The 14,194-nt window shown below is 47.3% G+C and overlaps 1 protein-coding gene across 1 annotated transcript; it reads right to left on the reverse strand.

Moving 5' to 3' along the window:
• Window positions 1–1,001: 1,001 nt before the first annotated feature.
• LOC135233729 (piggyBac transposable element-derived protein 4-like) lies at window positions 1,002–2,951 on the reverse strand. Its single transcript, XM_064297529.1, has one exon. It carries the CDS (start codon window positions 2,949–2,951, stop codon window positions 1,002–1,004), a length of 1,950 nt encoding a protein of 649 aa, XP_064153599.1.
• Window positions 2,952–14,194: the final 11,243 nt, after the last annotated feature.

Consider the following 14,194-nt stretch of genomic DNA (forward strand, 5'->3'; position numbering starts at 1 on the left):
AGGATAACATAATGAACCGTTCTCGCCGCTCAAGTGCTCACACTCGAGGCGTCTGTTCAGGGCCCTTGACCACGTGAGCCCGACTCCCCGTTCGAGAGCGTTTAGTTTACCCACACACACCGCAGTTACAGTTTGACTCCGGCTATCCACTTACAGCGAGCGATAGCGCACCGGTTCAAGTGCCTTTCAAAATAGTTACAGCGTGGCTATCGGCTGAGAAAAGAATAACTCCCTTTTTAGTTCTTTTTTTTTTTTTTTTACAAAGACATAATAATTACAAGCTGTGTCTCCTGTAAGACTTTAAAACCTCTTTTTTTGTCTAGGGGGGGGTGGGGGGTGGGGGGGGAGGGGTAAGCCTCACTGCCGCCAAAATGTTACACCTTTGTTGCAATATTTCTGTTACTAACTCGATGGCTTTAAAGAGCCATTTGAGTCAAGAAGCTGAAAAGATTAGATATCCATAAAAGATTATGAAGTGTGTGCCTTCTTCAAAAGAAAATAAAAGCTGTTCAAAGGAAGAGGGATCTCTTCATGGAGCATTTATTTAGCAAAAAAAGCAAAACTTCCAACAAACATTTATCAATGTAAGTGCTGAAACGTTATTGAGCTTATCTTATAAAAAACCATTTTTATTTACTCAATGTATAAAAAAGTGGCACAAAATCTTTTTTTTCGTAGGTATGACAAGACATGTAACGTGAACAGTTTACACTGATATAAAGTAGCTACCCTTGCTGGACTGTAGTCAATGAAGTCACTACGTGCAATAACACATCTACTTCTACTGCTATGACAAGGCTACTAATTACAACTACGAGAAATGAAAAATTATTGTTAATGTGTACCTGTACTTAGAAACTTTGGATTCAAAACCTAATGTTCTCAGTCTCCCTTCAACAAGGCTGTAAAGGGCGACAATCTTGAATTCAAAAAAGTAATAATAATAATAATAATAATAATAACAATAATAATAATAATAATAATAACAATAAAACTAGTTATTATTTGTGGAATTCGGAGAAGCAGCCGCCCCTGCAGAGGTGCACGTTGCAGATCTTGCAGCCGAAAACGCTCTCGTGTCTCAGGCCCTTGTTGGTGCAGTTCCGGCACCTTCTGGACCGCTCGGACATGCGCTCCAGGCGGTGGCCGTACTCCACCGGCGAGTCGGCGTGGCGCTTGCGGGCGGCGCGCTCCATGCCCCGGGCGCCCTGGTAGTCCCCGATGAGCTGCTGCGCCAGGCGGATGCGGAAGTGGCGCTGGGTGAACTGCTTCCCGCTGAATCCCGCCGGCGGGGCCCCGCCCCGGCTCTCCCGCATCACGATGTAGGCGTCGACGATGCACAGGTTGATGTAGAACCACAGGAAGTAGCGCCACCACTTCTTGCACGGCCGCCCCACCTGGTAGCACTCGCGCAGCTGGTCGCTCAGGTCCACGCCGCGCATGTTCTCCTGGTAGAGGAGCAGCGGGAGCGGGCGGGGCACCCCCAGCACCGCCCCGTCCCGCTGCCGGCTGGGGCAGATGCCCACGATGCCCGGCGCCGAGTTGGACGACAGGCAGCTGACCACCTTGGTGTCGCGGGTGATGGTGGCCACGATGTTGCCCCGCTGGCACTGGAAGAACTCGCCCTGCGCCAGCTTGCCCACGTTGCGCAGGCGCAGGCTCTCCGGGAAGCCCCGGCGCGTGGGGAGGGTGGTGCCGCAGGCGTAGAGCCCGTCCCGCAGCAGCCGCTGCACCAGGGGCACCGAGGTGAAGAAGCTGTCCATGAAGATGTGGTGGTGCTTCCCCTCCAGCCCCTTCACCAGGCTGGTCACCACCCGGTAGCCCACGGCCCCTGTGTCGTTCTCGCCCGACCGCCCCACGTAGATGTTGGCCCGGTGGCAGTAGCCCGATTTGGAGTCGCACAGCATCCACACCTTCAGACCCTTCTTCAGCGGCTTGGAGGGCATGTACTGGGTCGGGGAGAAGCGCCCCTTCACCGCGACGGTCCCCTCGTCCACCGTGAGGCAGCGGTTGGGCACGTACACGTCCCACATGGTGCTCTCCACCACGTCCAGCAGGGGGCGTATCTTGTACAGCCCGTCGTATCCGGGCTCCCCGGGGACGGGCTCTGACTCCCGGTCGCACAGGTGGATGTTTTGGTTCAGCTTCTCGAAGCGCCTGGCTGTCATTGTCTTTTTAAAGCCGGCGTTGCCTATGAAGATATCAGTGGCCCAATACATGCCGTAATCCGGAAGCTGATTGATGCCCATGAGAATGTTCAGTCCGATGTAAGCTCGCATTTCCCTCAGGTCCGTAGGATGCCAGTGGGCGTCTACTTTCCCACTCCTCCTTTGCCTGTAGAGGGCGTAGTTGTTTGTTTGTTCTACCATGTGTTCAAAAAGAGAGTCAGGGAAGAGCAACCGGAAATAGTCACGGGTGTCAGCCTCATCCCCCAGTGCGTGCTGGGGGCCAGATATAGCGGAGAACGGCTCTATTGAAATGATTTGGTCAGGTTCGCCCCAGAAGTCTGGAGAAGTGCAGTCCTCACCTAAATCATCAAATGGGCTGAATAAATCGTTCTGCTCCTCCTCTAAATCGGAGAAATCTATGTCCGAGTCGTTTGAATTGGTTTCAGAACAGTTGTTAGCGGGTGCATAATACGAATCCTCTGTCTCCTCCTCGTGCTTTATCCCATTGTCAGTGACTAAAATAATATTGCAGCCGCCTCCTGCGATGTAGCTGGCCGCGTCCGCAGTTTCTGCTGCCGCTACGCTTTTGAATTCATCCTCTTCCTCATCCTCCTCTAGTTCTTCCTCCTCGTCCGAGTCGGGTTTTCTGAAAGGAATCTCAAACCACTTCACGTCGGCAGAAAGATTAAGCGGCGATTCCTCACTATCGGAAGCCGAGTCCCTTTCTGTGTCAGCGCTTGTTTCTAAAATAGTAAAAAGCTCCCTCCTTTTTCCTGCCGCCATGTCGGGGTTTTGAACTGTCCTTGCATGAGTCTTTTTATATTTTTTTAGCTTGGGAAATATATCCAAAAAACAAATCTTAAATTTAAAAGAATAGAAATGCACTTGTATATTCTCGGAAAAACTCAGCAGTTTTTTTGCCGTGCGGTTTGTAAAGGCTGGGATCTCATTGTTTCCGCTCTTGGTTTTGGTGTGCTTTGAGGCGCAGTGTGGCCGGAGACGTCAGAAGCTGTATGCATGTCCTGCTTTGTACGGGCGTTTTGCGACTGCAGCTGGTGGGGTAGCGAGTTCGCAAAGCTGGCAGATGGCCGCTGCCGTTGTAATGTCTGTTGGTGCGGGACACCATTAAAAGCTACGCGTCTCCGATGGGACAGGGGACAGCGTGTGGTATTAAATATAGCTGTTTTTTTTTGTTTCGTAATGTTTGTCACGCTTCTACTTACATTGCGTTTTAGTCACGACGATAAACAGGTCGCACAAGTTGGATGTTATTATTGCATTTTCTGAGCTAGTTGTCGGCACCACAGGGACAATTATGGACGCAGATCACTGGCATGTAAGCAGATTTTTGTTTGTAGTAGTACCCTAATAACTTGGTTTATATGCAATTGTGATTAAAAAGTCGGTCACGATTAGTCTGCCCCCTCCTTGTTTTAATATAACGCTTAAATTGTGATAGTAAAGTTCTGTCCGCTTCACAGTAATGAATAACAGGTACTGCGTGTATCCTGCTGTTTAAATACCAGTCATTACCTAGGTCTAAGCTGTCTTTCTGTATACAATGTTAACGCACAAACTTTCGTCAATTAAATTTTGGAGAAACTAAAAATAATGAAAGCGTTTTTAATTATTACATATAGGTGTGTGTTTGTATATGTGTGTGTGGGTGTGTGTGTACGTGTGTGTGAATGTATGTATGTGTGTGGCAGAACGGTTGTTTGGAACATGCATGTAGTGTTTTTGTTTTATTGTTGTTATTAAGTTATTTATTTATTTTACAGACCAATCAAGTCTTTAAAAGCTGGCAGGCATTTGCTTGTATGAAACATCAGTGCCAACCTGGCTGTGCAACCCAACCCGTGAGGGCGCTCACCTGGCCAACCTGTGGTCTTCGGTACCTCCCTACCAAAAGAAAAAGCAGGAGTGTTGGGCCATACCACGCAAGTTGCTAGGCAGATTAGCTAAACTTTGTGTCATAACGTACAGACCACCCCGTCTCGTTTTGCCAAGGACTTTCTCCCATACCGATAAAATAGAAATCCGTGGATATGATTAAATTTTGCGCAGCGTGACGTCATAAAACGCGACTGTTAATGTAATTCGTTCTAGCCTCAAATCCACAAATATTGTTCTTGTAGATGCCATCAGACCATGAAGATGGTAGAGATGGGAAGCCTTATGTCTGCCCTCATCGCAGACTGACCTCACGAATATTCAAGTTGTTTAAATTAAGGATTTTTAAGTATCTCATCTAGATGCCTGTCTTGAACAGCTCGGTATAGTTAACGTATTATGAATAGTAAATATTCACATATGAATTGGTCCAGCTGAATGCATGAAGCTAAATCAAGCAACTTAATCTAAAGTGGACCACAATGGAATTTAGGCCTCCTACAACATTTTAGTGCAGAGGAGTAAGCGAGGAACTGGCTGTATAGCAGTTTTGATTCCTTTGAGCTGTGGTGTCATTGTATGCTCTAGCTAGGTACAGAGGAGTGTCAGTAAACATCACTTTGTATGAACGAATAAGGTGTAAGGTGAGGTGCCCGCCAAGCAGAATAATGAGAGAAATGGTAATTATGGTCAGAAGCCATAACTACCGTTTATCACTGCTGCCTGTGCATGACAGACTCTCCTAGATTCACCAGATACTCAGGTCTGTGTTATTAATATTGAAAGTTCTGGGTCCCTAACTTTTTAAAACAAAAAAATTTAAACAGGATGCATAATAAAAGGGTCTCCGGTTCAGGACAATACTACAGCAAAGGGGTTCTATACGGTATCACAGGAACTCCTGGTACCAACCGGAACATCGCTCTGTAGAGCAGCAGAGATGACGGAAGGAACACAGGAGCCGAGTATCTGGTGTGGCTAAAGAATCTGTGGCCTGACTTCCGTACTGTGGGTTTGTGGGGTTGGCAGCGACCATCAGCTCTATAGGAGAGGCCGAGATGTGATGTATCATTTGGTGATGATTGCGTCCACATCCTACGAGGGGAATGAGTTGGTGTTAAAAGTACACAGTAATATGTTCTGTGATAAATCAACTCTTAGAGAGTGCATACATATGGTCCCAATTGGACTCAAATGTACAGTTGAATTAACACTGGACATTTTACTGTAATAAGACTGAGGAGAACAGTATTGGGGCATTGTGAGAACACTGTGTCACTTGCAGTGCTGAAACTAAACAGTGCGTAAGGAGTACACCCTCTGGGGTCCTTTATAGTCTTGGTGGGAGGTTTTTAAGATGGAGGAAATTCACTAATGACAGGATGAAAAGAGATTTAACATACTGTTCCCCATTCTGCTTGAACAGTAGTGTTACTCCAGAGGACTCTTCTGTTTTCATGCTCTTTTATGTTTAGTTCACGGGAGCAGGGCTATGTAAGGTTCTCGGCTGTGCTTTGGTGTGGTCTAGGTGGTGTTTTTGGGGTTCTAAGCTGTGCTTTGTTGGCTGTGTTGGTGTCCTAATTCAGCCCCGTTTTTTTTCCGCCAGGGACAAAAAGATCAGAATTTATAATCCCAGTGTGATGTCACAGAAGGACTGGAAAGACTGTTTCCAGTTGCATTGTGCATTTCATGGTGCTTTAGGCATATGTAGGCCTTGTGTTGGTTAAGATGTAGTGCTATAATGCAGAACCTGAACAACAGACAGAGCTGCGCTGTGCTACTGTGCTTAAGAAATGTAAAGAAAAAAGAATGGAAAAAAAATTCACTACTGCATTTCAGCAGCTGTGTACTGTAGCCTGGCCTACAGGACCTGACCTCACTGTGCAGATGTATGCTGACCAATGGGAACGGAAATGTGTATGTGTGTGTGGGTATGCCTGTGCATATGTATATATAAGTTCATGCACGTGTGAGCATGTGGGGGATTGTACATGTCAGATGTGAGAGTATGAGGAGCCATATGTTGGCTCTTGACTGTGTGTGTGTGTGTGTGTTTGTGTGTGTCTATGTGTACACCCATGTGTGTACATGCATGTGTGTCTGTGTTTGTGCCCATCTGTGTGCACGTGTATGTACTTGTGTGTGCAGGACTGTTTTGAGATCAGTCACTGGTCTGTGCGATTCCTACTGTTCTGAGATCAGTCTCTGGGCTGTGCGATTCCTACTGCCCTGAGATCAGTCTCTGGGCTGTGCGATGCCTACTGCCCTGAGATCAGTCTTTGGGCTGTGCGATTCCTACTGCTCTGAGATCAGTCTCTGGGCTGTGCGATTCCTACTGCTCTGAGATCAGTCGGGCTGTGCGATTCCTACTGCTCTGAGATCAGTCACTGGGCTGTGCGATTCCTACTGCTCTGAGATCAGTCGGGCTGTGCGATTCCTACTGCTCAGATCAGTCGGGCTGTACAATTCCTACTGCTCTGAGATCAGTCAGGCTGTGTGATTCCTACTGCTCTGAGATCAGTCACTGGGCTGTGCGATTCTGGGCTGTGCAATTCCTACTGCTCTGAGATCAGTCACTGGGCTGTGTGATTCCTACTGTTCTGAGATCAGTCACTGGGCTATGCATTTACTACAGGTCTAAGTTCAGTTACTGGGCTGTGCAATTCCTACTGCTCTGAGATCAGTCACTGGTGTGCAGTAGTCATACTCTTAAAGGGAAGCCATTGTAGGTTGAATGTACAGTTACGGTATACTGGAATGGAAGTGTGGGTCCATTACAATATGTATATATTTGTTTGCTTTAGGTTGTTTTGGAATAATTTCTGGATTTAATACAACAGCAACTACTTTGACTTAATTGTAGTCTATTGAAATCTTTATTTATTTGGTTGATATGCCTCCAGATTGGGTACATTAAATGTGTATTACAACAGAAACAAAAATAAAGATAAAATGCGCTCAGAACATCCATTAGTGCAGTCACTGTTTTATCATACTGGCCGTGCAATTAAACATGACAGCGGCTCTTAAGAGCAAAATAATTCGCATCACACAAACCCACACTCAGGCTAATAATGAGCATTCTGACCTTTCATGATAATGCTGCTGTAGTTATTGATCAGTAGTACTGCTCTGAAGGCCCTAGAAAGGCAGCCACTCCAGTAGATGTGGACCGGGAGACAAGATAATCGTGCCTGAGGAGACCAAACTGCTGTACGGCTGAAAGCCAGGCTAGCAAGACAACGGTGAAATCTAAACTAGCGAAAAAACAAGCAGCACACCAGCTGCCTGCTGCTGACTGGTTGTCCTTAGTGAGAGACGTGTCTGTAGTCTAATGGAGGCTAGCTCTCTCCTGTAGTACTGTGGGGAGTTTAATGTGTTAGATAGTCACAGGCTTCTGGGCAAGTGATCTTTGTGTGTGTGTTTTACTGGGGGGGGGGGGGGGGGGGGGATTGTGAAACTTGTGAGGCAGGGGGGTGATTCCAAAGCGGGGGTGGGTGCTGGCGGGTGGAGTGGGTTGGAGAAAAGGAAAGAAAAGTACATGCATGTGTGACAGAGTGTGGGGAATTGGTCCATTTCAGGATATCCGAGTGAGCAAATGCAGCCACATGTTGAGAAAACCATTGCCTCTTGTCTGAGAGAGAGAGAGAGAGAGAGAGAGAGAGAGAAAGAGACAGGGGGAGACAAAGTGCTCGTGTGAGCGAGCATTTGTGTGAGAAGTTGCGTGTTTCCGAGCATGAACTTGTAGTTTGTGTCAGCGACGTGTTTGTGAGCGGAAAAAGCTAATTCACACAAAAAGAGAGGGGGGGAAAAAAAAATGAAACACGAATGTCGTGAGAGCGCTCGGACTCCGCTCGGGGGGTCCGAGGGGGCGGTGAGTCACGGGACGGCGGGGTAGCGGGCCAGCCAGGCAGCGGTACCGCCAGCCGCCGGCGGCTTTCACAACCGATTAGGGGGGGAGAAGCCCTGTGAACCGCGATCGGTGGGAGTAAAGCAATACTGGCGGGAAACGATGAGAGCAGCGAGCGCGATAACACGGGCCTGTCTGTCTCTCTCCGTCTCCGCGAAAACAGGCAGCGCAGACATCAAACACGGGAACAGATTCTGTCTGTTACAGGGCAGGCACGAGATCTCTTCATTTACAGGATACAGCTGATTAATAGGCACACAATACATTTATATAGTAATATAAATTATATAACTTAAGTTAATTATGTAAGGTTACCTAGTAGTTTTTTCTGAAAAACATAAAAACCCAGTGAAAGTGATTGGTTGGATGTGTTGTACTGGACATTCCAAAAATGGTCACGTGATCTCCAGCTACTTGGTGTATTCTGGTATTCTGGGTGTGTGCTGACAGCCAAACGCTGTCCCCGGGTTAAATTTGTAAATGCTGGCGGTGGCTTCTCTTTTTTTTTTTTCTGTACCGTCACAGGGGTGAACATTGGTCTCCAGTTAGTTTCACAGGTTGAATTATGATAGAAATGTCAAGTATTGACAGCTGTTCACAGAATGACCCGGGCGCTCTTTTCTAAAATAGAAGTCAAAGGGGGGTTTTAAATCAGGGACGGCTTAAATCATGTTAACCGCTGTGGGAGACAGCTGTAGAAATCACGTAGATTGAAGGCGGAGAGTGGAGAATCTTGGAGATGGATCAATTATGCATGTGCTGGGTTCTGCTTCCTTCCAGCTCAAGTCATTCCAGAACGAGCTTCCCTGCTTGTCATTAGAAGGGCCAAAGAGATATAATTACACGTAACGCGGGCAAAGAAATGAATGTGATTATGACACATACAACCCACCATTGGTCATGTAAGAAAGAATCAATTAAAACACTTGTACTGCAGGTAAACATGTTTGTGTGTGTGTGTACTAGGATCTCTTGTGATATAGAAGTCATGCGTGGAACAGTTTATTTAGTGAAAGAGGGTGCAAGTGTGTAAAAGCTTGTAAAATGTGAAGATAGTTTTTTTAAAATCATTTATGGGAAATGAGAAAAGTCAAACTGCTGGCAATAGACACTAAAAATGTTATTCTGACTGTATAAAGTTTTTACTGCTCATTGCTTCAGGCCAGGGCTTCTGTCCTTCTTCATCTCAGAAAGAACCTCAGAAGGGGGGGGGGGCGCGGGGGGGATAATAATGTTCATCTCCAAACGGTAGATGTTCATCTACAGATCTACAGCACCCTGTAGGTCTGTTTTATTAAAATGTGTGCGTCCTCAGTGTGGGACAGTAGACGGCTGCCGCAGCAGCAGTCATGTTTGGGAGACAGAAGCTCTCCCATAACCCCGCCCCCCACCTCCCAACCCCCCCCCCCCCATCCCCCCCCATACTTTCCTGAGCAGCGTGGGAACAGCCACGCGGCCAAACCCCTAGCTTCGTCAGGGCCCTTGTCCAGAGCACTGTAAACACTGCTTTATCGCCGTTCTCTGGAGTGGGCGGGGGTTGGGGGGTGGGGGGGCAGGGGGGTGGTTCGCGATGACAGGGCCAATGGGCCCAGCTCATCTGTCAGGTCATTTATTCCTCTAAAAAAAGAACGGGGCAGAATACGAAAATAAATGCTGGCGTCCAAAATAGTCCTCCCGCGAACCGCGTTTTTTTTTTTTTTTTTCTCTTCTCTTTCTGGAGTTTAATTTAGGGACCGTCGGCGTTTTACGCGTCGCCGTCCCGGCGCTTCGCTGCGGCAGCGGCTCCACTTTCGGACAGCGGACGCGCCCCCCGCGCCCCGTGGAAGTAATTATGCTGTGAAATGAAGAAAGATGAGATGTCAGGAGAGAGTAAAGGAAAGAGGGAGGGAGGGAGGGAGAGAAGGAGAGCGGGCGCTCCGTCTCTTCGTCTTTCTTCCCCGTCTCCTTCGGTCGCAGTGTGCAGTAATGATTAAACCGCGATCGAGCCCTGGGTGTTCAGTAGGCCAACGAGCGCGCATTCCGAAAGCAATCGTCGGTACTTTAAGAATCAGACCAGGGTTTCTAGTTAATGCTTAATTTCCTGTAAATCTTTGATGACAACACAGACCAGTCCATGCCAGCCAATTCATTATTTTTTCACATGATGTGGAGAGGCGGTGCCATTTTATGGAATGCCTCATGACTTTCGTTTAGGAAGTTCAATGTTTAGTTTTGGCTCCGTTTGGAATGGTGAAAATGTATGGCTTTGAATGGGTCTTTAAAAGCAATTATTGACACTGACAGGCCTCAGAATGACTGCTTTAAGTCTGTACAGTATGTGGTTACATTTCAGTGCCATGGCTGGGGCTAAATCTACACTTTGTACTTTGCACTGTTAGCATTTCAGCGGCTCGGCTAGCCTTTGACTGGAAGCCTGCTTAGCTTGGCTCCGTCTCTCATGTAAAACCAGCCGTTGGATTGATATCACTCTGGGTGATATTGCAGAGGAGGGCATGGGGACAAACTTCAGCTGCACCCCATTTTATATTTCAGCCCTATTAGGGTCCCAGGACATTGAAGAAAGGAATAGCCTCAGTTTGTAGACTTAAATTTGGGAGGAAGGCCCTCTTCTCTGCTCCTTACCGTTATCAAACAACCCGCAAACATAGCAGAGGATCTCTGTCCTCTCTTCGTCAAGTGCTGACATTTCTCCAACCCTCTTCCATCCCATGATCCCCCTTTCCTGTGTTTGGGTTCCACAGGATGGGGTAGTGATTAACTTTGAGTCTTAGACCAATGACCCAGGACTCAAAACCAAATACCCTGACCCCGCCCTTTCATTTGAGCGGCCCTCCCTTTTTCCCCCAGCTATCAAATGACTGACACACAAGGAACTCGGTTGACTTTCATTCAGTGCTTAACAGAAGAACCTCCTTATCAACCTCCCACCCCAAATTTTACATCCATATTCTAAGGTGACCTTTTTTTCCCTACTTCCATTTATACAACTTGCACAGTTTCCATGGGAACGACCCCCTCCCCCCCACCATCTCCCCCCTCAAGGAAAAGCAGCAGCACCCTCCTGGGTGGGTGCAGCCCCTCCCTTCTACCCCCTTCCCCCTGCTTTCTCACACGCTCTGAGCGTACAAGTCGCTATGGAACCCCGATCCACACATTTTATCTGCTTCCAGGGTAGAAATAAAAACATTATACAGAGCATGTACTGGCCAAGATGCAGAATTCTGTCTAGTTTTATCTAATTGATCACAGACTTCACTCTCTCCGTCTCTCTCTCACACACACACACACATGCACAATCTCCCCCCACCCCACTCCCCCCTTGGTCACACAACCCTGACTCTCTCTTTCACTCCCTTACTTGCATAGCTGGCTCCTCCTCCCTCACACTCTCCCCCTCGCGGTCTCCACCCATACACACTTACTCTCCCCTCTTTCTTTTAATCTCCCTTTCCTTCCTTCTCTCCTCCTTACACAGTCTCTCCTCTCTGTGGCTCTGTCCGTATGACTGGGATGACCCATGATTTGTAACCCGTGTCCAGGCTACTGGTGGTAAGGGGGGGGGGGGGGGCCCAATAGGCACCGCTCCCCCTGTGAAAATCCAGCAAAAAGAAAAAGATTCAGTTTTGTAAAATTGTTCACCTTTATTTTCACGAATCATTTTTTCTGTTCTAGGGTGAACGTTACTTGGCCATTTAAACCACGTGGCATGTGGTTGGAAAGGCCCCTTGTGTAATACATGCCGCTAAAGAAGACAGAAGAATTCTGTGGCTTTTCACAGGATTTTGCCCTGCCTGTGTGTGAATTAATATGTTCTAAACAGTGATGCCCTGTGCAGTGATGCTGTGCATGATGATGCCCCGTACAGTCATACCCTGTGCAGTGATGCCCTGTATAGTGATGCTCAGCACAGTGATGCCCTGTGCAGTGATGCTTTCTGCAGTGATCCTCTGTGCAGTGATTCCCTTCACAGTGATACCTTGTACATTGATGCCCTATGCAATACTGCTCTGCACATTAATGCCCTGTGCAGAGATGCCCTGTACATTAATGCCCTGTGCAGTGATGCTTTCTGCAGTGATCCTCTGTGCAGTGATTCCCTTCACAGTGATACCTTGTACATTGATAGCCCTGTGCAATACTGCTCTGCACATTAATGCCCTGTGCAGTGATGGCCTGTACATTAATGCCCTGTGTAGGGATGCCCTGCATCTACCTTGCCTGCCCTGATCTCATAGCCCTCCTGTGACACTGGCACCTCAGGGAAATCCATAGGAATCATTACGAACGATCAGAGAAAACAGTGACCTCACCAAGCCACATATGCAGTGATTCATTTAGCCTCTGGAAATGTGTAAAGAGCACTAGATGCCTTTTATGAGCTGTTTGCAATGGAGGTGAACCCTCCACTCACTGCAGAGACAAGGGCCAACCATAAAAAGTTATATGAATTGTGAGGTTTTCACGTTTTGATCTGAAGTGCCATATTCGGCTCTAAATCATGGTTTACTACCTTCAGTGAGGAAACGGCAATGCCTGCCACAGAGACCCACGCAGCGATTAAACTTCCCACTGACGCTGTCAGCCAGAGCTGAGCACCTCGCTCCAATTCATTTACCTGAACACAGGGTCCCGAATCGAACAGGCCCACTGCTCGCCCTGTGAACCGAATCCCCGAACGAATCGACTCGCCGTCAGATGAGCTGTGACCGGTCGGTCCAGCTGACGGTACGGCGCACGGGTCAGGCGGTTCGGCGATTCTCAACGGCACTCGCCGCTCACGTGTCCCGGACTCCCACTTGTGCGTCCACACGTACTGTACAGCTCGACCCCTCGAGCGAACAAATGTGTCATCGTTTTTTGGGGAAAATATGAGGCAGAACGGACCCTACACTAGAGGGCTCAAGTACAGAGCGATATGCGTTATGTCATAGCCTTCCCCCAGTCCCCAGATGTGAACCCGTTGGACATTTATGGAATATTCCGGAGCAGAGCCTGAGACGGCATTTTCCACTTCCATAAACTGAGAATGAGTTGATTGACTTTTCTTGTTGAAAAGCGGTGATGTATTCCTCCTGCAGAACTGCAGATGTCGATAGACTCTGTGCCATGCCACATACAGGCTATGCTAGCCATACGTAGTAGCCCAACACCCAACTAAGGGTCTGATTTACTAAGACCTGTAGTATGACCATACATTGTTCATGTTATTGGTTTTGCATGTGTTTTCTTAGTAAATCAGTCCCTAAGTGACTTTACATTGCTCTTATTATTTATTTATATATTATTATTGCTTTATTTATTAAGGATGTAGCAAAAAGTATTACAATGTTAACAACAGGCATTGGAGTGTACTGTATGTATATGTATGCACTGTATATCAGAGAGTAAAATTGTAAAGTTCTGATTTCTGGACATAAGTATTTTCATAATTGGAAATGAAATGAACCTGGGGGAAATTGTAATGCTTGCTCATGTTTATAAATGTAACATACAGCCAACCAAACCAATTTCTTGGATTTAATTGTGTTATATACTTATCATGGCTGTGCTAAATTACATAGCTTCTCTTTTCAGTACATCAAACAGAATTCCAAGCTGCAGCTCTGTGCATTAAAATGTGAACTCAAAGGACGCCACTAGATGGTGCCAGAAACTAGGGATTGGCAGGAGCACGGAAAACGTTCTGATGAATGACCGAATGTGCCGGACCAGTCTCAGTGGGGAAGTCCCTGGCCCCAGAGAATATAATTTGCTTGGAATGGTTTGTGGGAGGGGCCCAATTTGTGTGTTTAAAAAAAGTCCTGAGATAAGATAAGCGGAACAGCTGTTTGAATGTGGCCAAGTGTGTTTTCTGAAGGAGCCGTGTCAAGGATTTGGCCTTGTGGGTCCCCACTTTGATACCCCCACTTGTCGGCAAGAAGAGCCAGCAATCTGCATCTGGACCCAGCAGAGAGCTGATGTCTTGGATATCTGATCTGAAAGGGGGCATTCGGCTGCAAATTGCACTGATTGCAGTCGTGCTGGTTTGAGTCAGAGTGCTGTCAGTACCCTGTAGTCTCCAGCCCAGGTCCTGGAGAGGAACGGAGTCTGCTAGTTTCTGTTACTCAGCATGTAGCTGATCAATTAAAGCAGCTAAATACATGGTTAACTCACATCACTTGGTGTACGTGTGTGCTTGTTTGCACGTGTGTGTGTGTGTGTGTGTGTGTGTGGTGTGTGAATG

This window comes from Anguilla rostrata, chromosome 10 (genome assembly GCF_018555375.3).
Source record: "Anguilla rostrata isolate EN2019 chromosome 10, ASM1855537v3, whole genome shotgun sequence".
NCBI lineage: Eukaryota > Metazoa > Chordata > Actinopteri > Anguilliformes > Anguillidae > Anguilla > Anguilla rostrata.

What these genes read in the sequence shown, in the direction of transcription:
- LOC135233729 (XM_064297529.1), bottom strand. Translation starts at nt 2,951, where the DNA reads ATGGCGGCAGGAAAAAGGAGGGAGCTTTTTACTATTTTAGAAACAAGC.